This window comes from Eufriesea mexicana, unplaced genomic scaffold, assembly GCF_001483705.2.
Source record: "Eufriesea mexicana isolate 0111107269 unplaced genomic scaffold, ASM148370v2 scaffold4744748266, whole genome shotgun sequence".
Lineage (NCBI taxonomy): Eukaryota > Metazoa > Arthropoda > Insecta > Hymenoptera > Apidae > Eufriesea > Eufriesea mexicana.
This window is the reverse complement of record NW_016907956.1, coordinates 148,305-175,234: the sequence shown is the minus strand read 5'-3', so window position 1 is coordinate 175,234 and position 26,930 is coordinate 148,305. Positions and strand designations below refer to the sequence as shown.

The window sequence follows — 26,930 nt, the reverse complement described above, 5'->3', positions numbered from 1 at the left end:
CGCGGTATCTAAGTAACAAGGAGAGTGCATGTCCTTTGGGTCACCCATTTAGTTGAAACTTTGCAGGTTTGTAGATATCGTCATGCACAGTTTAAGAAAATATACCATTACAGTAATAACTATCTGATAATTTGTAAGATATTTACGATTAAAATTTCGTTACATCCGTAATTACGATTTATTTCCAGAAATTTTTAAACGAAGTTGTGGCTTAACGGCGGCAGTCCAGGTTCCTATGCCAGAGGTCCTGAGTTCGATTCCGTTTATAGTCGATAGTTTTTTTTTTCTTTAATCTATATCTTATTTTGTATTCATTTTTCGCCTATGAAAACACTGTAAATAAACACTTGTAAATAAAATTTCTTAACAAAAAAAATTTCTTTTTTACGCTTTCTTCTGCAAGTATATATTTATTACAAAATAATAAGAATATTATGCAAGAAAAACAATTTTCTATAACAATCTTATTTATTACAGAAAATAGAAAACCTATCGCTCATCTAAGTATCAATTATTAAATTGAACATTGTATAACAATGTTGCCTATAATTTCAACATTGCTGCTCAGCTATAAATGTTTGCGAATTAATTAGAGAAACTTGGAAATTTATTAATTTTCTAATGCCGAATTGAATTATTAAGGTGTATTGGAAACACATAACCAGAAGAGGCATCTGGTTGGAATAAAAATTTTACCGCCCGCGATCAGCGCCATCTATGATTTGGGCTCAAAAATCCAGAAAGTGATAGGAATATAGAATAGGCAAGGAGGTCGTCGCAGAGCTGGTCACGTGGTAGACGAGGACAGAGAGGGGATAGAAAAGGATAGAAAGGCTCCGGCTGTGAAAATTAACTAATTACTCAATTTCTGTGATTAATTTATGAACTTTTATAATTTCATTGCAAAGCTGGAACTTCAGGCCACATTCTTATATAATATTCGTAAAGAATTTAAGTCCAAATTATTAGTTGTTAATTTTTGTTTTATGGCGTCTATGATTTCGCAACGTCGACCATCGCGGTCTTCCGTGAAAATATTTAATGCTAAAAGAAACTGGAAGCAAAATGTGATCAAAAGCTATATGAGAAGATTCGCAAGAGCATTGGCTTTCTAACGAGTGCTTAAAGTTTCATAAATTAATTGCGTAAAGGACAGTAATTAATGAAAAAGCAATGGCGTCTTCGACAACAATTGAAACACTGCGTAGAATAATAATTAATAATTAATTAATTAGGGAGAAATTTACGTGGAAAAATATATCGGAAAGTTCTTGGAGGATCTGGCTTTACGATGCAATTATAAAAGTTCACAAATTAATCGCGGGAATCGAGTAATTAATTAATTTTCTAATAAAACTACAAAAAGGAACAGTCAGCGCCGCCTACAGTTTTGTACTGGAACTAACGCAGAACAAGCTTCCAGATAAAAGTCATAGGTGGCGCTGATCGTTGTTGTTTAAATTTTTATTAGAAAATTAATTAATTACTCGATTCCTGCGATTAATTTGTGAACTTTTATAATTGCATCGTAAAGCCAGATCCTCCAAGAACTTTCCGATATATTTTTCCACGTAAATTTCTCCCTAATTAATTAATTATTAATTATTATTCTACGCAGTGTTTCAATTGTTGTCGAAGACGCCATTGCTTTTTCATTAATTACTGTCCTTTACGCAATTAATTTATGAAACTTTAAGCACTCGTTAGAAAGCCAATGCTCTTGCGAATCTTCTCATATAGCTTTTGATCACATTTTGCTTCCAGTTTCTTTTAGCATTAAATATTTTCACGGAAGACCGCGATGGTCGACGTTGCGAAATCATAGACGCCATAAAACAAAAATTAACAACTAATAATTTGGACTTAAATTCTTTACGAATATTATATAAGAATGTGGCCTGAAGTTCCAGCTTTGCAATGAAATTATAAAAGTTCATAAATTAATCACAGAAATTGAGTAATTAGTTAATTTTCACAGCCGGAGCCTTTCTATCCTTTTCTATCCCCTCTCTGTCCTCGTCTACCACGTGACCAGCTCTGCGACGACCTCCTTGCCTATTCTATATTCCTATCACTTTCTGGATTTTTGAGCCCAAATCATAGATGGCGCTGATCGCGGGCGGTAAAGTTTTTATTCCAACCAGATGCCTCTTCTGGTTATGTGTTTCCAATACACCTTAATAAATCAATTCGGCAGTAGAAAATTAATAAATTTCCAAGTTTCTCTAATTAATTCGCGAACATTTATAGCTGCGCAGCAATGTTGAAATTATAGGCAACATTGTTATACAATGTTCAATTTAATAATTGATACTTAGATGAGCGATAGGTTTTCTATTTTCTGTAATAAATAAGATTGTTATAGAAAATTGTTTTTCTTGCATAATATTCTTATTATTTTGTAATAAATATATACTTGCAGAAGAAAGCGTAAAAAAGAAATTTTTTTTGTTAAGAAATTTTATTTACAAGTGTTTATTTACAGTGTTTTCATAGGCGAAAAATGAATACAAAATAAGATATAGATTAAAGAAAAAAAAAACTATCGACTATAAACGGAATCGAACTCAGGACCTCTGGCATAGGAACCTGGACTGCCGCCGTTAAGCCACAACTTCGTTTAAAAATTTCTGGAAATAAATCGTAATTACGGATGTAACGAAATTTTAATCGTAAATATCTTACAAATTATCAGATAGTTATTACTGTAATGGTATATTTTCTTAAACTGTGCATGACGATATCTACAAACCTGCAAAGTTTCAACTAAATGGGTGACCCAAAGGACATGCACTCTCCTTGTTACTTAGATACCGCGAGCCTTCTCTCCTCTCGGTTTGGTTCGCGACCCGTGAGTGCGACTCGATTCGAATAAACTCGAGTAAACTGCAATAGACCCGGAATGAATCTCGAACCGACCTCGAACCGACCTCGAACAGATCTCGAATAGACGTGGAATAAAGGGACGACCGCATCGTGCCCTTTCGTGGACGTCGCGCGCAGTCTGGTATTTCGAAGGAGACTGGAATCGTTAATGGTTGCCTCTGGTTTCGTTCGCGTTCGGCGTAATTGAGGAAAACAACGAGAGAGCGAACGGGTAGAAGAGGGTAGAAGCGTGGGATCTAAAGACGATGGGAAACGCGGTAGCCGATTCGCGTGAAATGGAATTCGTTTGCCATATATAGGAAAGGAGAATATTTCTCGCGGGGGAATATTCTCACGCGAGGATAATAACGCGAACGCGAACGCGAAGGATGGAAAGATGGAAAGATGGAAAGATGGGAAGAAGATACGGGAAACTAATCGGAATAGGAAGGAGAGGGATAAAAGGAAGAAGGGTAGTGTGGTGGTCGATTGGGACACGGACGAGTTCCGATAAAGGCCAGAGACCACGAGAGAGGTCTGCAGAGCCGGTGAAACAACGAATGGACCAACGATCGCGGGCTGCAATGGAAATGGAGACGAGGAGCAAACGATTCGCGCAGGTATGTATGTATGTAAATGCAGACAAGTCGGGAAACAGGGAACGTGACGGAACGGAGCGGCGCCGAGGCGCTTTGTGCCGGTAGAATAGCGTGGCCAGTGGGATACGGTACATTTTCAACTGGTCCCTCGAGACTGCACCTATAATACGCGTTCGCAATCGGAGTCAAACGTTCTCTTCTCCGGCTGGTTTCTCTATGGCCCCCGACTGTCGCGGCCGCCTAGTAGTAGTACTCTCTAAAACCTAACCTAACCCTCGCTATACCGTCGCGATTCCACGCGTCCCTTCGTCACGAGTAGATTGCAGGACATCGTATCGGTGAGACGTTTTTGACGTGTTGGTGTCCCGAGCTTTGGAAAATACACGCGAAACGTCATTGGACGTGGTCCTGGACCCGTCGTTGGACGAATGCGGAGAACGCGCCGTTTAATCGGTCCACTAACGCGTCGACTGGCTACCATTCGTTTAATTCGAACCGAGTCCCCCCCTATCGTTCGCCCGGTTTGACCCCTTGTTTTTCCCTCTTTCGCTTCTCGTCCAAATCATCGAATCGCTTTGTAGCCGTCCACGCGGCTCGGCTCTGCTCCATTCTCCGCTCTCGATTCGCCGCGTCACGAAACGCGTAAAACCGCAAAACTCTGCTCGCTCTCGCGTGTTTTATTCGATACACACGGCTACGACGACGACGACGACGACGACGACGACGACGACGACGACGCGGCCGAGTCCCCCGACTCTTAGCACGAATCACTCGATCTCTCGTTCTCCTTCTCGTTCTCGCTTTCGTTCTCATTTTCATTCCCGCTGTTCTCTCGCTGGCCCATTCGGTTTTTTCCTTCCGCCTTGGAGCGACGACTTTGGAGCAAAGACACTGGCAGTTTTCAATTACTGTTGCACTTCGTGCCAGCGGATATGTACGCAACTGTGTCGCTGGGAATGACCGACTCGACCGGCCTACGGCGATGATGAGTCGAGAACGAGTGGATGAATTCGAAACGCGTATATGGGTTACTGCGAACAACCATCTCCGAAAGCTTCTACGCTGATTCGCGTTCGCGATATTACTTTGCCGCTGATGGTCGAATCGGAAGCTGGACCGCGCGTGCCTCTCCGTTTCCGACCTTTTTGCGCCCGTTCGAGGAAAAATCAGTTACGAATTTCCCTTCCTTTCTCCATTTTTCCTGGCTCATCGAATTCCGATGCTCCGCGTTTTCTTTTCGTCTCACAGAGCCGCGCGCCGCCTCTCGGGTCTTGGAACGGAGTCGGCGACTCTCGCAGTCGCGGCAATTGCCAGCTTCCGGACGATCACGCGACCCACGAATAAACGGAGCGTGGACGTCGGCATAAACGCGGAGGTGAACACGGTGGTAAATTTAGGCAAATTCGGGTAAATCGAAGCAAATACCAGGGAATACGGCTCCGATCGATCGCGTTCGAGCTACGCGCTAGAGCTACGCGCTAATGGAGTTTTGTTTTCGTTTGGAATCGCGTCTGGTCTCGGATAAGGAGTAGCTCCGGGTCCCGTGACCAGGAAACGCAATTAGCCGAGTTTTGCCGCGTATCGAAAGCAAATTTTTCTCTTTCACGGGCAAGAGAGGGATGCGGTTAGGCATTCTCTCGTTTTCTACACCCGTCGTCGCATTCGACCCTTGTCCAGTCGCAACTCGCATTGTTCGCGCGATACGAATCCTCGTCTATTGACGTTGTTGCCGTTTGTCCAATCTTCTCTCCCCTCCTCGCTCTCCCTCTCCCCCCCTCCCCCCTTACTCGCTTTGCGCGTGTGCGTGTGTCCCTTTTTCTCTCTTCTTTTGTAACGTTTCTACCTCTCCCTCTCGCTACTTCCGTTACCCTGTTTCTCCGCTTCTCGGTTTCTTCGTTTCTCCATGGCGAGCGATCGCGCGCCACCCCCGTTTATTTCCCTGTCTCCTTTTCCCGTTGTAACGCAGCAGCGAGCGCGACTTTATTAGAATTTTATTGGATCGCTGCGACCGCTTTCATTAAGCTGGATGTAGCTAATTGAGTCGAGGCTTTACTTCCGCTACTCTTTTTCTCAGCGTTCCACGAACCACTCCATCTCGTCGACGTAGGTCGATACAAAACTCGTTGCAGTCTACGGCGCGTCGCTCGACGAAATGCCGCAACTCGAACGGTTTCTACGAACCACCACCGTCGTCGCGTCGTCTATCTATTTCCTTTTTATCCTTTCACCCCATCCCACGCCGCCCAACAACGTCCTCCTCTCGCCGCTTTCTTTCGCTCACCGTCGCATTTTTCCTTTCCTTCGCCTCTCTTTCGCCTCCCTTTCGCCTCCCTTTCGCCTCCCTTTCGCCTCCCTTTCGCCCCCTCCGTCCCCGTCGCGATGCGGGGCGAGGACGTTTAACCTTCGGAAAAGATGAATGCGTCGGATGACTGCCGCGAAGCTTGCAAAGGGCACACCCTTTATGTCGACGATAATCCACGCGACCGCTCGTTGCTTCGCGCCCCATCTCGTTTCGCGTTGTCTCTGCGCATTCACCGCCGTTTCCATCCTCTCACCGTCGTCGCGGCTTTCTTATCGAGACCGGTTCCTTTTCCTTCCGCCGAGCAAACTACCATTACCCTACATCGTCGCGCGCTCGTCCATCCTCTCCGTGCATCTCCGATATCCACTCGTCGCCGGTGAAAAGTCGTCGGTCAACTCAAGTCGACGGACGAAACGACCGACGCGTTCCCTCGGAAAGACGAAGAAGAGAAGCGGAGAAAGGCGGAGAGAAATGGTTCGGTGTCAAGAGTCCGAGGACAACGGAAATTTTCCGCCGTTGGTAAAGATTCCATTAGGGGAAGTAAGCACACTTTCAGCGCATTCCCGGGCTCGTTTGATCGATGTCGGTACGATAATGCGTGCGCGATATGTGTACTTAGGGCTGGAACGTAACGTTCCGTGGTCGTGTACCACCGTCAAAGGTGGGCATACGCGTACGTGTACCGAAGAGAGTCAGAGCAGGCCGGCCACGCGCGCCGCTCTACCGCGCGTGGAAATACGCGTCGTTCTCGGTGCGGCGTGTCGTCTCCTTCACGATAAGATCTTCGTACACCGAATCTAACGATTTCCTTGAAAATCGCCTGGCAAATATTGGCTCGGCTATCGTCGCTCTTCAACCTTCCGTCGGATAATGCTCCAATCGACCGCGATCCGATGGTCAGAGCATTCCGCGGTTCCACGAAATCGCTATATCGTACGCTCTTTCTTATCTACGATCCACGCGCACACCACCGTTCGGTCATCGGTCGTCTCTCTCTGTATTTTCGTGTCAAATAGCATAGGAACGGGTGAACAAACGACGCGGTGAAAATGGTCGTTTAACGTTTTCGAGGAAGGCAGAGAAAAAGAGAAAAAGAGAAAAAGAGAAAAAGAGAAAAAGAGAGAAAGAGAGAAAGAATAAAACGGAAACGATAAAATTGGCGCGTGAATACGAGAACGCGATTTCAAGCGGTGGTTTGCTCGAGAGACGGGAAGGGTGGCGGCTTGAGGGAACGAAGAAGAAGTTGAAAGAAACCGGTGAAGAAGATCGTGGTAGTGAACGCGGATGAAACCGATCGTAAATTATTCCGCGCGTTTAGGGGGTTAAGCGACTCGCGTCCCTTTCAGCCACTACCAGTCTCGTTCTTTTTCGTCGAGAAACCCACCCACCGACTATCCTTTTCTAACCTTCGTCGAGAAGAAATGCGAATGGAAGGGGTAAATGGAGGGTAGAAATCTATGGCGCCCATCGGTACGACGATACCTTCTCTCTTTTCCATTTTTCCCTATTCGTCGCGTTACCTCGGCACCACTTTCACCGCGGTCGTCCGGTGATTTCGAGGCCGGTGTCTCGCGATCGATTCTCATCGAATTACTTCGCGTCGCTTTGCTTTCCTTTCCTCGCGCTTCACCCGAGGTACGCGAGATACGAGAACCACCTCGTCGTCTCGGCATTACGCTCGCGAGGGAAAAGCCTCGCGTATACCGAGTCGCGCAACGTCGATTAACGTACTCAAAAATTTAAAACGCGCATCCAGACGCGGCTCGCGTCCATCGCACCGCGTTAACCAAAACGACCTTTTCATTCCGCTTCCTTCCCTCTTTCAGCTCGCTTTCTCTCTCTCTCTCTCTCTCTCCCCCCCCTCCCTCCCTCTCTCTATCTCTCTTTCCCAGTTCTCTTCCCGAGCTCTTCGCTTGTTTTCCTTTTCCCGAAGCACGGAAACGCAATCGTCGCGTTTGTATCCTTTTCCTCGAGCAATTAGATCCAGTGGACCTCTTTGGAAAAGTGCGCCCCTAGTCTTGCAGCAAAAGTTGCGCGCGAGCTAAGCGATAAACGCGTTTTCGCGAAAGCGTAGCCACTAGTCGAGGTTGCTTTCATTCCTAACTACTGCTTCGAGACTTTGACGCGACCGAGGAGTAGCACCTCATTATCCTACATACCGACTCGTTTATATTCCATGTTCTCGAGCTCGCGCTGCTTCCACTTTTACTCCGATTCTGCTCCATCTTTCTTTCTCGCTTACTCTATTTCCTCTCTCGCGCTCTTTCCGCTTCCTTTAATCTCTCTAACTCCCACTCTATCGCCTTTCGAGCTAACAGCGACGACGACGACGACGACGACGACGGCGATGACGATCGACCAGAGAATCGAGATAAACGGGAATTACAAAAGAAACCGAACGCTAAGCGGGCATTGTTCCAAATAAGGGGATGCGTATGACCGTGCTAGGTACTTGGCTTTCCTCCACGCGTGTCCACGCCAGTCTGAAACTCGACGGAATCGAGGGAATCGAGGGAATCGATGGGATATCCCTTTCCGTTTGGAAGGAGAATTTGGCACGAGCGAGTCCCGCGACCGAATGGAGAAACGAGAAAACGAAGGAGAAAAAGGGTGAATCGGGATGGAAGGAAAGTCGGATGAAGGGGAAGGAGGAGGGATCCGTTGCGGCGGTGGAAAAACGGGACGCGACGGGACGCGACGGAACGCGACGGAACGGAACGGGACGAAACGGGACGGAACGAACGGGACGGGTTACTTTTGTCGTGGTTTGCCAGAACGATGGAAGCTTAGCACTCGGCACTTGGTCGTAAAAGCTTTCGCAGACAGTGTCGGGGAGGAGGTCAACCGATCCCCGCGTATACGTACGCTTAAGTGCTCCGTCGTGGTGTGCGTTCGTCATAGCGCGTTTTGTCGCGTCGCGACGAGTATTTTCGCCACGCTGTAACGCGTCGTGTCGCGATGCGCCGTATCGCGTTAGACCATTGCCACTGACAATTCGGAAACATCCGATTCGGAAACGAGAAAACGCAAACGAAGGGAGTCAAATTCGAGAGCGACCGAGCGGTAGGTTTAGCCACGGAAGATTTATCTAAACGAGTTTCCTCGGAGTCGTAAACGACTTTTAAAATTAACGGCGTCCTATTCGGGATATATATTTAGAAAGAGAGAGAGAGAGAGAGAGAGAGAGAGAGATCCATGGTCACAGATGAATATCCGTGTAAAACTGAGGACGGAAAAATGCTAGAGCGACGAGTGTTTTCGTTGGAACCGAGTTAAATCGAGAGCAAAGAGACGTATCCGTTTGGTCCTTACCGTGCAGCCCGACGAAAAGGAAAGGAAAGAAAAGGAAAGAAAAGGAGAGAAAAGGAGAGAAAAGGAGAGAAAAGGAGAGAAAAGGAGAGGGAAGGAAAAACGGATGGAAGAGGTTTTAAAGGATTCGCCTAGTTCCCCCACGAGTCCAGATCGATCGAATAAATTTCGGAGGTTTTGCGAAGCAGCAGCGTCGCGCACACAGGGTCAATGTCATCGTCGATACCGCGAGCGCGTTTCATCCCATCGTACGTACGTCGTCGCGATTCAATCTCGATCCCAATCTCGATTCGGAAGCTGGTCTCTGGAACTCGCTTTACGGTCCCTATTCGTGGCATTTCCGTTCCTCGAGCAACCGTGCTCTCTTTCGCCCCTTTTCTCCGCCTCTTCTCCACCTCTTCCCCTTTTTTTCTTTTCAAAGGTACACGCGAACGCGAACGCTCTGGCGCGCGGCGCGGGCGCGGGCGCGGCCGTAGACGCCTTTCTTCTTTCTCTCCCCGTCTCTCCATATCGACTCGCCGTTTTGTCCTCCTCTCCTTTCTATCGCCCGCTCTATATTCTCCGTTCGGGTCTCGATTCTCCGATTCTTCGATTCTTCGATTCTTCGATTATTCGATTATTCGATTCCCGTAACCCACACCCCGCGAAGATCGAGAGTGGACCAGCCCGCGAGAGGAGATCTGGACGTCGCCTTCTGGAACGAGCGCGTGCTGGACCGAGAAAACGACGGTTAACCGTGTGCAGCGAGTCACGCTCCTTCCTCGACATTTATAGCCGTGGATATCGCACCGCGGTTTTTACTTTTCTCGAATCGATGCGTCGTGGAGTCGGTACCGACGCGGCGGCGTTGGCGCACAAAAGAGGAGGAGAGAAAGCGTCTGAGTGCTGTTGATTGCCGATAAGCCGGAAAAAATACCTCGTTAATTCGCACCCTCGACGAAGAGGGAACGAGCGATAAATCGACGGAGGCGAAAGACGGTTAGGGAGGCGGATAATGTTTCTCAGAGCGTGTTCGTTAATTGCGCCAATGTCGCGGCATTAATTGCTCGAGAATTATTCGGCGACGTTTGCTCTCGCGAAGACGAAGGTGCGAGAGAGCCGAGGGTCGATCGAGATCGATCGACGGTCCAACGGACGAAGGCGGCTGCTGCTACCACCCTACCTTTTCCTTCCCGAACCTCTCTCGCCCGAAGCCGGGGACGCGAGGAAATTAGTTTATGTCCCGATCCAATCGTCGGATATATCCGAGGGTTTCGCTTCGCGGAACTGTCCTTTAATCGAGTTGCACGTACAAAGACGAAACGCGTCGTGTCGTCGTCATCGTCGTCGTCATCGTCGTCGTCATCGTCGTCGTCATCGTCGTCGTCGTCGTGGACGCCTGGCGAGGTAGGCCGCGATCGATGGCCGATGCCGGGCCACGTACCAAACGCACCATCGAGTCGTCATCGCGTTGCAAACCGTTTCCTCCACTCGTACTCGCGTTTGTACGACGTGGTTCGAAATAGCGAAAGGGCTTTGAAGAGCTCGCGCGGATAGAGATAGCGGTGGCGCAGCAGTGGTGGCGGAAGTTTGGAATCGGGTGTGCGGGTGGTTGAAAGAGTCGTCGGTCTCGTCGGTGGAGAAAGGTGGTTTCGCGCGCGTATACCTTGAAACGGGTCTTCGCGGGTCTCGCGATGGTTTAGATCCTCGGAGCGCGATAATATTGTGTGTCGAAGCCAGTATTTGCCAAGGGGACCGTCCGAGCTCGGTCAACCGTGCTTCGAGTTCTCGAGTTCTCGTGTTGGTGGTGGTCGTCGCGGTACCAAGAGAGAGAGAGAGAGAGAGAGAGAGAGAGACCGGCTTTAGAAACGCGGAAACTCGTTTCATTCGCGCTGCTGCCGTTCTCTCGTTTACTTCTCTTCATCGTCACACCCTTCTTTCGTCAAAGCGAGAAATTCTGCCTTCTCTCTTTTTCTCTTCGCTTCTCCTCTTTTCCGAAATTCGCAACGGCGATCGAAACCGTGGTAAATTATCGTATCCAGCGACGGCTGGGATCGAGAGACGTCGAAATCGTAACCGTAGGTACTACGTAGGTACTACGTAGGTACCGTAGGATACTCGACGTCGAGCGGTAAATTTTTATTTCCAGTTGCCTGGTCGACTACCACTCGCGATCGATTTACGAACCGCTAAATTCCGTTTAACGCGTCCAACATTCGATATCCGACTTAAACTTTATCGTGAAACAGAGTTATTCGCGTTACACCCGGCAACGAGAGAACGCGTTCCGGATTAACGTCGGTCGATGCGCCCGGTACTATTTAGTCGCTACGAAATATCTCCAATCGGAGTCGCGTCCTATAGCGTTCGTTTTTGTATCGCCCATCGCGACGATTACTCTGCTGCGCCACGACGACGACGACGACGACGACGACGACGATCACGATGATGGCGTTAATCGAGAACGTTACGGCGATTGTGGGATATCGGATAGCGTTTACCCATTTACTCGATTCGTCGCGTGAATAGGTCTTTCAGCGCTGCGCAAATCCATCAATGGATATAGAAGGTGATTCGCGATCGATATGCGATACGCGATACACGCAATATCGAGAGAGAGAGAGAGAGAGAGGGTGGGAGGGGCGGGGGAGAGCCGATTGAATGCGATCGCGGAACGATAAATGGAATCAAAGTTGAAATTCATCGGACGTTTCGTGGAATATCCGATTTTGACGGAACGACCGATGCGCATAAATAGCTGACAATCGGCGAAAGGGTACACGTCGAAAGGTAAAGGTCGCTCGTCGTTGAAAGTAAATACGTATATTCCCGTGGTTAACCGTCCCGGTGCCAAGTCGGCGTTTCCGTCGGAGAATGTCGAGCCGACGATAGGCGTCGGTTTCCCGATGGAACGTGACGCGCATCGCTCGCGTTATCGCGATATCGACCAGAGCTCGGTAGCCTACCGCAACACCGCGACGTAACGAACCGCTGGGTATTCGTAATCGCGCGAACCGGTAATTACACGGAGCTATATCGACAGAGGAGAAGGGCCGCGCAGACGTCTCGATCGATTCTCCGTTGATTCTCGATCGATTGGCAGCCGACGACGGCAGTCGGGAACGATCCGCGTGAGCGCGAAACGCGAAAAATAACGCTCGGACTTTGAAAAAAAAGAATCGAGAACGGCGCGTGCGATCGCTTGGAACGAGATAGCGGGATAAGAATCGCGCGTGAGGGGGGGAGAGAGAGAGAGAGAGAAAGAGGGGGGGGAGAGCGAGAATAAGAGAGGATGAGATAGGGCGAGAGAGGGTGTCTGGGGAGGATAAGGTAGAGACGGAGATATAGGCGGCGGCGAATTCGGAGGATCGATGGGTCGGGAGATCGCTCCATTATGCAAGGATTTGCTCTCGGCGACGTTGATGGGATTTGAGGAGGAGGAGGAGGGGCTCGTTCGTCCGGCTGGTAACGCTTTAACTCGGATCGTAATCGAGGTACCGATCTCACGTTTTTCGCGAATCGGGCAACAATCCGAGAAAAGGCCATGGATACGCGAAAGAACGCGCGGACGAAGACAAGGAGGGAGAAGAAGAAGAAGAAGAAGAAGAAGAAGAAGCAGAACGTTCGACTGGAGACGGATTTCTTTTCGTCTCGGCGTGATTTCTCGACCGTTTACCCGATTTCGATTTTCGTCGCGACGTCGTGGTGGTCGTGGTCGTACCGTTGGATCGACGTCGAGAAATCCGAGAGATCGGAAAGAACGGTGCGGCGGAAGCTCGGGCTCGGCAGCGAAATACTCGCATGGCCGAACATTCCAGCTCGGAACGTTCGAATTTCTGCTCGACGTCGTTTACGTGTCGACGATTACCTTCCGTGTTCGCTCGATCGAAATCCTCTCTCGAGCGTGAAAACCGAGGGATTAACGGTTACCGCCGTGGAACGAGTTAACCGGGTGTCGTTTCCCTCTAGACTTTACTTCGATCTTTTCCAAATCTTATCTCGCGCGTTTCCTCCCTTCGAACACGACGATTGAACAGCGCGCGAAACACGTGCGTAATTTATTCGCTCGTCGTTATCCACGCGTAATCGAAGAAAATCGAAGAAAATGGAAGAAAATCGAAGAAAATGGGAGGAAATGGAAGGAAAAATCACGCGAGTCGGCAAAAGTCTTCGTTCCATGGGAAAACTTTCCCCGTTCGTGGAAGAAACGTGGAGATATTGGAAGAAGGAAAGAAGGAAGGAAGGAAGGAAGGGAGGGTGGGCCAGTTTCGACGAGTTCTCGGTCAAGCTAATTCGCAATCTCGCGACACGATGGGACGGTAGTATCCTCGAACCCTGACACTCGAATTTCTCCCTCCCTCCACCGAATTCGAATTCAAACTTTTCTCCCCCTGGGACGATTATCGGATAGTCGCGTCGGCGACCAAGTCGACCGATCTCTCCAAAGTCGTGGCTAACTCCTTATCGAACAACGCTTTTCCGCCGCGCTCCACCGTCCACGCGACGCTCGGACGCGTCTGTCGACGACGTCGGTGGTATTATTCGAGTACGGGACGACGCGGCCGCCACCGTAGTAGCTATGGATTATCTCCCGTAATCGAACCATAACACGTTTCTTTGCAACTTTACGCGTTCGCCGACGCGAGAGAGAGAGAGAGAGAGAGACATAGGAAGATGCGAGCGAAAAAAGACGAACGCGAACTCGTTGGAATCGAAAATGATATTCGATTTCGCGTTCTGGAGTGGAAGGAAAGGTGGAGAAGGGGTGCGTTGCCGCGTTCACGCGTCCCGCTACTCGCTCTCTTTTCCCGCTTTGTCGAATTTATTCCGTATGGTTGGCTCGTTCGCTCGCATCGTATCCTCGGTGAATCGGTGAGAGACGACGAGACGCGAACGACGATGGCCCGTGATCGACGATCGTTTTCATTCGACGAGAATTTATCCGATTTATCGCGGTGATGTGGCGCGTACGCGACGGAAGCGCGGAAGGGAGAAAGAAATTTGTCGCGAATCGTTCGTGGTACGGCGAACCGTGGTACGTTACCTACTCGTAGAAGGCCGATGGACCGACGCGAGCGGCACGACGTTCGATTCGAAGCGTGGATCGATCGGTTAAGTTGGCGCTAATTACGCTTTCGTCGTGCACGGCTTTCAATGGCGATCGATGGAGAGAGAGAAAAAGGGAAAGCGCGTGCATAGGCAAGGGACGAACGATTCACGGTGGTGTGCACCGGCAAAATAGCGAGAAGGGCGAATAGGGCGAAACCGACGTGGGTGGCGGTGGATCGGTGGTAGAGGAACGTGGCCAATGGTCGCGCCAGTCTTTGTCTCGATACTCGAGAGTCGCGATCTTGCCTCGCGAAAACCACGCGAAAACCACGCGAAAACCACGCGAAAGCCACGCGAAAACGGCGCGAGTCGCGAGGGTAGGTCTCGGTGCGATTTCGCGCCTCTCTCTTTTCCGTAAGAAACGCGAGACGGGAGGGAAAAGAGAGAGGAAACTATATCTCGTCGGGATGGACGGTAAAGACCCCACCGAGAGGAAGGGTGAACGGCGCGCGGCGGTGGACCGATACGGAGTCTCGACGCCGGGATGGATTTGCGGCCGATCGACCGGTCTACGGACCGAGCGAAAAGAGCGGACACGCTTCCGGCGATTCAATGGACGATTTTCGAAAGGCGCGAACAATGGCTGATAGCGCGAAGCGATCGGGACGGACCCCTCTCGTTTCGATAAAATTGGATCGCGTCTGGACGCTAGCCCGATAAAAAGCGAATCGCTACCGCATCGGACGGTACGGAGAGAAAACAGCAACAGGGGCCGCGTTGGCATTCGGTAAAAAGGATGACTCGCGTCCGTCCAACGATCCTTCCGCTTTTTTCCGCGTCGCTCGTCTTTTCGCCCTCTCTCTCCTCTCTCCTCTCTCCTCTCTCCTCTCTCCTCTCTCTCCCGCCCTTCGTTACCGATTCTCGACAAGTTGCTCGGCTCGTTTCCGTTTTCGCTTATCCCGTGCAACGGATTCGAACGCCGAATATATGGATGGAGGGAAAAACTGAGGAAAGCGATTAGACATCGTCCTTGATTTACGCGCCACCTTTTCCCATCCCTGGGACCACGCGTTTGTTCCTCGCGGTTCGAGATCGGTTTAAAAACGCGCGGACCAGCGCGAAAGCGCGCATGCACGCTTCCGGTTTTACGTGCCTCGCTTTATCCAATTAATCGGCGCTAGCCGGAGATAATAATTACCATGTTCAACTTATAATCGAGCGTACTTTATACTAAGTGCTATCCGTGTATTTTCACTAAGAGTTCTTTGTCTCGCGCGAATTTCCTATACAGCGTCGCGTATATATCTGTAGGGTTTTTCCCCGAGTAAGGAACCATGGAACAGAATTGTCGAAATAGTTTTCAATTGCAATAATTCGCTTCTCTAGCCTCGACCGCAGTACCGTAGCTGCGCGTAATTCGCGTGACAAATGCAATGGTGCTAACATGTAACAGTCTACGAAAAAAGAAGGAATACAGTTCATTACGACTTTATTACGCAAACCACGTAAACGTATATGTATCTTCTTCTGATATTTGCAATGGCGTTATTTATACGTTGTATTGATCTTCGTCTGTGATTTTTATACCGTGCGAATTGTAAACGATCGATAACACGTTGCGTAATAATGGAATTTTTACGAAACTCGCGATTTCGAATGGGCAAACTATCGAGTACCGAAAGGAGAAGCTAATTATCTCGATACTTCCTTTCTCCGTAGACGGTTTCTCTTTTTCCGTCTACCTCTTCCGCTTTCGTCGAGTATCGCGATTCGGTCTTCGGTAGGGTACGTCGGTCGATAAACGACGGAAAAAGTTCATTTCCTACGACGACGTGGCTGATCACCGCGATAGATTGGCCGAGTTTGATGAATCGCTTTGCACGCGACAGTTACGAGAGTGGCGAAAAGGAAAGCGGAAGCTCGGTTTCTACCTCTTCTAAGGGCGTAGGTGACCGCGCGGTGGGTAAAAGGGAGGGTGGTGAAGCGAAAGGGATGAGAGAGGGAAGAGAAAGGAAAAGAGAGAAGGGTCGGTCGCCGTGGGGGACGGTAAAACGCGAGTCGTGGATTCTCCCGAATGCTCTCTAAACGGGGAACGTTTACGCGAAACGACGCTGACAACGCTATTATTAAGAAAATCTCTCTCTCCCTCTCTTTCTCTTTCTCTCTACGGAGAGCGACGCGTTACGTACGCGAACGGTTTCACTTTCAGTCCGTCGCGTCGGCCGCGAGAATCGTTTGGCGAAAAGGTAGCCGAGTTACCTGGTTGGTTCCGCGAGCGGGCGATTTACTCCGTGTTTTCCAGCGAGCGAAGAGCAATCGCGGCAAGTAACGCGAACGAATAGTCGATCGAGAAGGTTAATCGGCGTCGGTTCCGTTTCCTCGAGAGCGATCACCGGCCTCGGTGATCGAGGGTGGTTATCGAGAGCGGACAGAGTGGTGGTGGCGCGCGAAATTACCGCGTCGTCGGAACGAATTTTTCGCGCGGAGATTGGGAAATGTTTCGAAGGCAATCGAGCAAGCGAACGAGCGGACGAGCGGACGAGCACGCGCGCGCTTCCACCGATGCAAAGAGGAACAAGAGGTTAATGGACCGTGATAGAGGGCCTAATCGCATTTAAGTTGGCGCACGAAATTAGCGGCGCGCGCGCGAGCGCGCCCTCGAAACTGCAATCGCGGAAACGCGATATCGAACTCGGGAACTGGTATCGGATTAGGGGAGACCAGAGGTACTCGGAGGGCTGGAGTCGGCCGTTGATATCGCGACATCGAACCCATCTCCTCCACCTCCGCCTCTTTCGCTTCTCTGAATTTAGACGCGACGAGGAACCTTGGCGAGAAATCTTGGCGCGCGCTCGTCAACGAAGCGCGATTCTCGAATCGAATGGCGCGCGTCTTCCGTTTTCTTTGTAAAGAAAATTGTGGCACGGCGACGAGGAGGCGGAGGTAAAGGAATCGGAACGACGAGCAAAACGCGAGATAGGTTTTCGAGACAAAGGAAAGCGTGTACGAGTAGCGCTGGCCGGGGGATACGATCCGCGATGACGCGAGCCAAGACCGGTCGTTAGACCGGCGCGTCTGGCTCGCCTCTTCTCGTCACGGTGTCTGCACGCAGCGCGGTGGTATACGCGTTTCGTGGGTTTGGCCGCGACTACGACCACGACGGCTACGTGGCCACTGCTCCGAGCAGAGCGGAACGAAGAAGAGCGCGGAAGACGCGGCGGTTCCCGGCGCGGTCTAAACGAATCGGGAGAGGTAGAGTACGCGCGCTGCAGACGGAATAAATTAATCGAGGACCAAGAGCTGGCAGACCTCCAGTTAGTCGCGTTTCCTGTCCCTTAACCGTCACGCATCCCGGCGTTCTCCGGCTCGTTCGTACGCGCCGATCGAAATTCTGCTATTTTTTCCTCAACTACGCGTCTACCAAGTGTATCGACGCTCCGATTACTCGTCATGGTCGTGGTCGTCGTGGTCGTGGTCGTCGTCGTCGTCGTCGTCGCTGCTCGATCGCTCCGGTACGGATGACCGAGCGGAAAAGCAAAGTTTTCCGCTTCGCGGAACTCTACGACTCGACGAACAGAACCACGCGGTCGCTGAAACGCGTAACCGTTGCTCGCGCATCCGATCATCCATACGTGCCCGTAATAGCCGCATCGGTGTTCCGTCAGGTCCGCGTCGGCGATACACGACAACGACGATCACTCTTCTCTTCTCCGCGTCTTCGACTTCTCGCCTACGCTCTCGTCCCTTTATCTTCTTTTTTTATCTCCGCTAAGGGTACGCATGGTCGATACACGTTTAGATTATAGGTTATCCGTTTGATCGCGAACGAAGGACACGCGAAGAGAATAGGCGATCAGTGGTGTACAAAGGGGTGGGCAAAGGAGAGCGCAGAGGTGTCCACTTGGACGGCGTAATCCGTTGGTCCTTTGCTCTTCACCCCATTTCGCTACACCCCTGTTTCGCGTAGGCCTTTCCACCCTAGATCGCACGCGGGTGACACGCTGGGGTCGTACCGGTTAGGCGCGCGTCGTGTTCGTCCTGGCGTGAAGCGACCACCGCTAAACCTTCTTCGACCTCGATTTCTCGTTATCCTCCTCATCGTCGTCATCGTCGTAGCCGTCGCCGTTGCCGTCGTCGTCGTCGTCGCCGTCGCCGTCGGCCGAAATACGTGAAATCTCGTTACGGTTCGCCTCGGGGGTCAGCCGGTTCGTCACCTCCCGGTTACCGCGGAGGAAGCGATCAGAGAGATTCGATAACGAAATAGATTCGGAATAGAACCGGCGCGCGACGGTGGATTTTGAACGCGCGATAACGGTAAAAGCGGAAACGATTCGACGTTCGTACGGGGTTAGAGCGTAACGAGCCCTTCCGAAGAAGAGGCACTTGGCCCGTGACAGCGGAACGAGAGAGAGAGAGAGCGAGAGAGAGCGAGAGAGATGAAGAGAGAGACATAAAGCTCTTCGTACCGAACCACGCTCTTATTCTCACCGGCATTTATTATTTGCCGAGGAAAGGGAAGGGAAGGGAAGGAAAGGGAAGGAAAGGAAAGGAAAGGAAAGAGGAGAAAAAGAAAAAGGAAAGAGAGCAACGAAAATCAAACTCTCATTCTCTGCTTTCCACCGGAGGCTGTGCTTTCCTCGGCTTCTCTGGCAAGGCATAAGGGTAGAAAGGGGGATGTGGAAAGGGGGGATGAAAAGGGGGTTGGAAAGCGGGAGAGCGGGACAGGAGGAAGAGGAAGAGCAAAAGCGGGGTTTTCCCGTTAATCCGAGGCTAGAGTCGGGTCGGCGTATAGACGAGCGCGAGATTCGCCGACGTTTTCGTGCTTCTCGACCTATGCGAGCACGCGTTTTTCCCGTTCGTTCGATTTTTCTCGCTCGTCTTTCGCCGTGTGGGCGCGGTTATTTTCATCTTCCTTCTCTGTCCCTCGCCGGTGCCTATCGGCAGGAATTATCCGTGGCTTTCTCCTCGAAGAATCGACGTATCGATCGCGCGAAAGCTCACCGAACTGTTCGTTTACCCGTGCACTAATAAGCGTGTACCGGCGTAAAATAACGACGTGAGTAGGAGAGAAGGAAGGAAGGAAGGAAGGAAGGAAGGAAGGAAGGAAGGATGCGCGCACGAGAGAAGAGAGAACTCGATCGGCTCTCTCGAGATTTTCGCAACGCGTTTGTTCGTCGAGGATTCGCGTTCGAAGACGATGACGAAGGATCCAGGTGAATAACGAGCAAGGAGAAGAGTCGGAAAGATCGACGCATCGATCGATCGAAAGTATGGTCGAATGGCGCAGGGATGCGTTAGGGATGCTAGTGGCGCGTTTTTAATTGGCGGATAAAAAATTTCCATATCGATATCGGTCGCGTGAAGCCAACGTTATCGCTATTTACTCTCCACAATCAACCTTCCCCCTACGACTCCCTGTCTGCGCGCAATTCCGTAGCGACCGACATCGCGCGCGTCAAGTTTTTCCTTTCCTTCGCGGTCGACGATTCGTCCGAACGTGGAACACGATCGCGATATTCGCATTCCATTCGATTCCAGTCCATTCGGGATACGGAGAAACGAGACGAGGAGATCGAGAAGGAAAGCGACCTTGACGGCGTATAAATAACGATTCGGAGGAGAAAGGGAGGAGAAAAAGAGGAAGAAGGGTGAAGGCAAAGGCAGAACCGAAGCCGAAGGGGCACAAGCGTGACGCGAGATAAGATGGAAGCGCGATTTTAAATTATCCGCCATTCGTATCTGTCTACGTCCGAACCAACGGCATTCGAAGAAAGAGAGAGAGAGAGAAGGGGGACGGGTGTACGGTTACGCGTGGTTTCCTTCGCGAAAGCGCCGTGGCGTTTCGTACGCGCGGAACTCGCGCGGCGCTTTCCTCGTCTGCTTCGAGGAAACGAAGCGAGTTTTCACCGAGAAACGAGACCGAGATCGCAAAACTTTCCGAGTTTGCGAGTTTCTCTCGCGTCGACGTAATTTACGATTTAATGCCGTCTTTCGGTGCGAATCTTTATCGACGCGGAATTCCCCGTAGGCGAAAGCGACACGAGAAAACCTGCACGTCCTCTCTTTCGGTGTCGAAGGAACAAGGGAGGCGGAGTCGACGGAGTATCAGGAGGGAGGGAAAGGTTGAAATTTACGATGACTATTAATACTGTGACGGATTCGGCGGCGCGATGGCTCGGTGGCGGCGCGTGCCACGATCACGACGGTCTGCCGACCGACGACCGCTTCGAATGGCGAAAGGAAGAAACACGCGCCGTCAATATGGACGACGCATCGTAGCGGTCGTCGTCGTCGTCGTCGTCGTCGTCGTCGTCGTTCGACAGTCGTCGGTGTTCAAAGCCCGAGTACTTCAGACTTCCGTGTTTACGGAACGCGAGCGACAGCTTGACGGCTCCCTTTTTTCTTCCTTCTACGCGATTCCTTCTCCCTGCACTTCCCTCGCTGCTTGCCTCACAATTCGCGCTTTGCCGGCAGAAATGCCAGCTTGTTCGCCTCTTTCCTCGCCTTCGTCCTCACCCTCGCTTTGCCTTCGCTTATCCCCTTACCTTTGCCCTCTTTACCTTCCCCCTCCTAACCTCATCCCCCTTCCGTTTCCGTTCTCGTTCCCGTTCCCGTTCCCGTTCCCGTTCGCGATCCCATTCTCCTTCCTTTTCTTTTTCTCCCCCTTTTCTCGCTCTCGCTACCGCTCTAACCACCCGTGAATCCGAGCCATCTTCCTTCGCGCGCGGGACGTATCGCGCGAAATATATTTCGCTGGTCCGCGAAACTTGCTTTTGCGAAAAGAGGGGAACGAAAGTAACGACCGGCGAAGAACGTGTCGCGATAATTCTTCGTAGGACAGCGACGCGGTTTGCGAGTTTCCTCTTGAAGCAAGATTTACGCGTTTCAGACCTGCCAGACCGAGTTTTCTCGCTTCCAAAAGAACAAACTTTTCAACAAACTGGCGCACTGGCTTTCCTCGTCTCCGAGTTAGGTGTACCGGTCGATCGATCGATCGATGGATCGATCGATCCGTGACTAGACTCGTATCGACGTGACTAAAATTACCCGAACCGAGACGGAGGTAAATAGGAGGCTTGGTATAACGATTCGTCGAAACGCAGACGCGTCGATCGTTTCCTCGAGGCGGAATAAAAAGGGGGAGTCGTCGAGTGTTCTTCGTAAAACGGTCGAAAGCATCCTTCGACCGTGACTAATGGAACGAAAGGACGAGCGTGGTCGAGAGAATCGACGAACGAACGTACGAACGGGCCAAAACTCGTGAACCACCCATCGATCGAAAAATTACCGAGGCACCGGTTTCTTTCGTCCATTCCGATGTCGGGATTACACGCCGATCGAGAGATATTCGGTAGCGTTGTTGGTACTAATGGTAGCGCTGCTGTTGCCCCCTGGTCGAATCGAAACGAGTCAACTGCTACCGCCCCGATCGTCGTAAGATCGGTAACTCCTTCCCGTTTTACCATCGGAACGGTCGATAGCCGTTGGTACGCGTGCTTCTTGTTGTCGCGGTTACTCTTCGGAAAGGTTTAACGACTGAACGTTCGAGAGGATCGAAAGAATTCGAGCGTGAATAAGAGTAACGCGAACCTCGCAAACGATTTAACCCGTCAAGTGTGGTGACCGCGCGACGACGAACCGTCTCGATAGACGTGGACTAACCTCTGTCTGCTTCCTTTTCCCGGTTTCTCGAAGCGAGAACGCGTTCTAAGAATTTCTTCCAATTTCTTCGGAAACGAGTGCCGGTACGTCGTACCCGAGAACGGAGAAACGCGTTAATCGTTGGTTGACTATGGTTCGGTATAACGAGGGCAAATAAACTTTCCATCGATACTCTCGATTTTGTTGCCGTCGAGGAAAATTTCGATCCGACGATGTCACGTGAATCGAAACGAGTGAACGCGAAGAACGAGTGCGACGAAAAGATCGAAACGAAATTTTGCGAGATATCGCAACGAGATGACGCAACGAGAGAAATGCTTCCGCAGAGAAAAGACTCTCTTAGAGTCCCGCGTAAAACGATCATCGTTTAAAGATATAGAAAGAAGCGTAACGACCCTCTCATTGAATCTGACCTATGAAAGGCGATGAATATCTGTAATTCCGTTAATGGATCGTACGGAAAATTCGTCCTAGAAGGTTGTCAAAGAATCGTACGGAGCCGTGCGCAGAGTATCGTCGTCCTCGGTTGTGTCTCGTATTTAAATAACTCTCGAGAAGGGAGCTTGCTCTTTCGATTCGTTTCTCTTTGCACTCTTCCCAATTGACCTCGTCGCGCCTATTGATAGTTATCGAGCATAAAAACAAGCCGATTCGCGTCGAGGATGTCGGTCGCGAATTCCGCTCCCCTTTTCCCTAATATCTTACCACCGAAATTACCATCCCATATCGAACCAGTCAATCTATCTGCGTGACTCGGTTACCTATCTTTGTAATTTTCTTGCTTTGGTCGCAGGTAAATGGCCAGGATGTATCGAACTCGAGCCACGAGGACGCGGTGCGTTGCTTTCAATCGGCCCAGGAACCGATCATCGTGGAGGTGCTGCGACGACAACCGATGCACCAGCCGCAGCAGCAGCAACTGCAACAACAACAACAACAACAACAACAACTACAACAACAACATAGTCAGCAACAGGGACAGCGAACCGGTTGGAAGGAGCAAGAGGGGAAAAACAGCAGCGAAGCGGAGAAAGAGTCGGAGAAAACGAACGAGATTGGTAACAAGCGGGAGCATGCGAGCAATATCTGTCCAAATCTGGTCTCAACCGCGGTGCAGACCGATTGGGCCGGACTATTCGAAGCAGAGGAAGAGGAAGAGTTACTGCCGGTTTCCCTCGGGGTCGACGAGCAACCGAATGACAGTTTCGATGATTGTCTCGCTCACGACATCGATTTCGAAGTACGCTGATTTATTCAGACACGATCACAGCGTAGATCGGCGTGTCGAGAGTGGATAAAACGAAGCTGTACGGTTTCAGGAGGTGACATTGCGGAAAACGGGCAGCGCCGAGAAACTTGGACTGACCGTCTGTTACAGTTCTGGTTCTGGTAGCGAAGACGCCGATACCGAGGTTTACATCTCGGAAATAGTTCCTGAAAGTCTGGCAGCCCGCGACGGCCGATTACGAGAGGGTGACCAAATCTTGAGGGTGAGTCGTCGCGTGTCTGCCGTCCGAGACCACGACCACGACCACGACCACGACCACGACCACGACCAGCGATGAATCGAGGCAGTTAATCGGATTAAGCGAGAACCAGCAGCGTTACTTTCGCGTCTTCCCTTACTCGAGCCATGTTTCCGATCTCTGCTATCCTCATTTCGTTAAGCGGATCGTAATCGTGGAACAAAGACTGTGTGTCCGTGTGTGTGCGCGCGTGTGCGTATACGCGAGCTCTACTGTGCTAGAAAACGGATGAAAAAATCATCGACCGTTTCTCTCTCTCTCTCTCTCTCTCTCTCTCTCTCAAACTTCTTTTCTCCATTTTCTTCGTTTGCTCGATTTCACTCCAATCTCGAAATGTCTTTTTACGACTGAAAAGATTTCGTCCTAGTTATTCTCGACGCTTGAACCAAGTTTCGTTACTCGTTCGATGCGTTTCGCTTTCGATCGCTATTTCCGGACGAAGCTACCTTATTCCACGTTGTTTCAGGTAAATGGAAAAGACGTAGCGAATAAGGAACAAACGGAAAACTTGTTTGCCGAAACGAAGAATGCCGTAACCATTCTTGTCAGCCGATGTCTTTATCAGGTAACGCATCCGACTCGGAGGTTCACGAGTGAACCGAAAAGAAAAGTCAGAATTTTAATCTGCTCAATCTTTTTGTAATATCGACGTGATATCGACATTCCAAAAATCTTTTTCACCTTTTTTTCTTTTTTTCTTTCTGCCTTTTTTTCTTTTATAGGATGATGATTACGAAGAGAGGCGCGTGTATCGTCGGGTGAGTAGGACGATCTCTTCTTCCGTACGAATGTTGTCCCGATTCTCCGTAGATCCTCGTGGTCGCTCGACGAACGTTCTTTGTTCAGGGTTCGCCATTGCTTTCCCCGGATCATCTACCATCTTACCAGAACAGCTTGATCGAGCAGCTGATACGACAACAACAGCAGCAGCAGCAGCAACAACAACAACAGCAGCAGCAGCAACAACAACAACAACAGCAACAGCAACAACAAACGGACGAATGGACCAAAGACACGGAGGAAAACAGTTCGACGTTGAGGCCACCACCTCCTGTTCCCTGTCACACTGCGAGTCATCAGCCGAGCAACGCCTTCTCCGCAAGCAACACCCCGTCTTCGAGTTGTTCTTCGCAGACCTCGCAAAAATCTTGCGGCAGGAACGCAGCGTCACCGGCAAGGCACTCGGATCACGATCGTAAGCAATGGACCCAAGAGGCATTGAAGGACTGCTCGAAAAAAATGGAGAGTCTCTGTATGCGTGGTCAGTCGCAATCAATTTGCGGTGTAGGTACAGCACCCGTGAGACTCGCAGACGCCTATTCGAATCACGTCTGGAGTGAAACGGAGCACATCTATGAAACTATACCGGAATCGGACAGCGAGCCGATTTATTCCTCGCCGTACGAACACCGGCACTGGCATCATTCCAATCATACCTCGAGCATCGTCGCTACCTCGCAAACCACCATTACCACCGCCGCTCCGCCACCGGCGACCGTCCTTTCGGCGATCGCGATCGCTATAACGACCACCGCCAACACCACTAACACTTCCAGCACGATGATTCAGTATTCGCAAAATCAAGGAAATCAAACTGGCAGATGGTATTGTTCGTCCAAGAGTAACAGTTCGGGCGAGGAAAAAGATAGTTCGAGTGCGTACAATACCGGCGAATCCTGCAACAGCAATCCGCTCACGTTGGAATTGCAACGCGGCGAAAAGGATCACCACAAAAGCACGTTGGTCCTTTGCCCTCCGAAAACATCGATAGTACAACTGCAACAACAACAACAGCAGCAGCAGCAGCAACAACAGCATCATCAACAACAACAACAACAACAACAAAGGTTCGGTTGTACATGCCCGACATTCGTTAACAAACAAATGAGAAATCAGTCGAACAGAAGAGGTACGAGTTCCCATCACTACAGAGAACGAATAGCCGATTCGACGAACGCGAGCAACTTGCCTGCCGATACTATGTACACGAATATGGCAAATCTTCAGCAGACGATGCTTTTGCAGCAGCAACTGTTCAAACAGGCACTCGATCGAAGAAATTCGACCATCTGTAGCTCCAGAGAAAGCAATAATGTTACTACTGTTACCGGTGGTACCGCGAAAAAGTCTAGATCTCACGGTAACTTTCAGGCTCCGAATTTGACGCGGTATCAATTTGTCGGCAGCCAACAGGTTTGCTCCTCTAGTTCCTGGATACCGCCGGAGGATAAAGGGAATCAAATACAGATGGAGTGGAAAGTGAAGAGAAGAGCAGATGGAACCAGGTACATCGCTCGAAGGCCAGTCAGAAATCGTATTCTGAGAAACAGAGCTATCAAGATATCCGAGGAGCGGGCCGGTCACAGCACCGAAGATGACACCATGTCGGAAGTAAAGGTGATGCGACGCTTTCTCGCAAGTGCCGCGGCTCGACCTAGTCTCACCTATCACCATCGTCTTTTTCTTCGTGTTTCAGGTTGGCAGATACTGGACCAAGGAAGAACGTAAAAGGCAGTTGGAACGTGCACGTGAACGTAAACAGAGACAACAAGAGTTTCAACTACAGCAGCAGCAACAACAACAACTGCAACAACAGCAGCAGCAGCAGCAGCAACAGCTTCAGTTGCAGCAGACCAACGAGTTGTTGGCGTGCGAGCACGGAGAGCACGATAAGCTCGTAAAAAAACCGCTGAATATCGTGGAGCTGAGTCACAAAAAAATGGCTCGGAAAAAGAATACTTTGGACGACTTCACTACCGTTCAAGAGATGTTGGTGCATGGAAACAGAGTCGGTGGCACAGGAGGTCCTGGTACCGGAGGCAAATTAATGGGTCTCCTCTCAGTAACGACCGTTTGAATCGTAAAACCCGTACCACCACGATATCCGACAAAAATCAATCCCTCCGTCGTTCCTTCGTGCTTCCTTTTATCGAATTATACTTGTCTCACCGCAAATTACCTCCTACTCCTCCTACTCTTCCTCCTCGCTATTCACCCGGTTCGATCGTGTCTCCCTTTTGTTCAATATCCTTACAAATATACCTTTGATCGACTCGCATTCACGAAATTAGTATCATGGATTTCAAAACGTTTTCCTTTTCCCCGCGATTTTCGTCGTTTCTTCTTTGCTTCGTTTGACTACGAAAATGATCAAACTTTATGCTACTTTCTCGATCAAGTGTTGAAACGAGACGTATCGTTCACGAAATTGCGTAAATGCCAATACGATTGTACATATTTCTCGTATAACGATATAAATGTATGTAGACTATTTTACACGATATTCAACGGATATGAAACTCTTGTGAACAAAGGAAATAGAACGAGATTGCTTCTGTAGATATGTACAATAAACGTAACGATGGTATGTTATGAATAATAAAAAAAAAAAAAAAAAAAAAAAAAAAAAAAAAAAAAAAAAAAAAAAAAAAAAAAAAAAAAAAAACAAAAAAAAAAACAAAAAGGCGGATGAATATCACGAACCGTAGTCCTGTAACTTTACAGAAAAGGACAAAAGGAAAAAGGATACTTGTATTGCCTTATGACAATTTCTTTTGCACAAGAGTCACCATTTAAACTGTGAAAAATGTCAAGGTACGATGCGTAATATGTAAAACAGGTAATATGTGCCGTAAAGAA

The 26,930-nt window shown here is 49.8% G+C and overlaps 1 protein-coding gene across 1 annotated transcript in view; it reads left to right on the top strand.

Annotated features, from left to right (window-relative positions):
- Positions 1–26,574, top strand: part of Slip1 (SLo interacting protein 1) — a 34,670-nt gene extending 8,096 nt beyond the window's left edge. The window contains exons 2-7 of the mRNA XM_017899674.1: positions 22,559–23,005; positions 23,085–23,255; positions 23,758–23,856; positions 24,014–24,049; positions 24,138–25,688; positions 25,768–26,574. Of these exons, the coding sequence (XP_017755163.1) occupies positions 22,559–23,005; positions 23,085–23,255; positions 23,758–23,856; positions 24,014–24,049; positions 24,138–25,688; positions 25,768–26,148 (2,685 nt within the window). The 3' untranslated portion in view covers positions 26,149–26,574. The remainder of the gene's footprint in view (positions 1–22,558; positions 23,006–23,084; positions 23,256–23,757; positions 23,857–24,013; positions 24,050–24,137; positions 25,689–25,767) is intronic.
- The last annotated feature ends 356 nt before the right edge of the window (positions 26,575–26,930 follow it).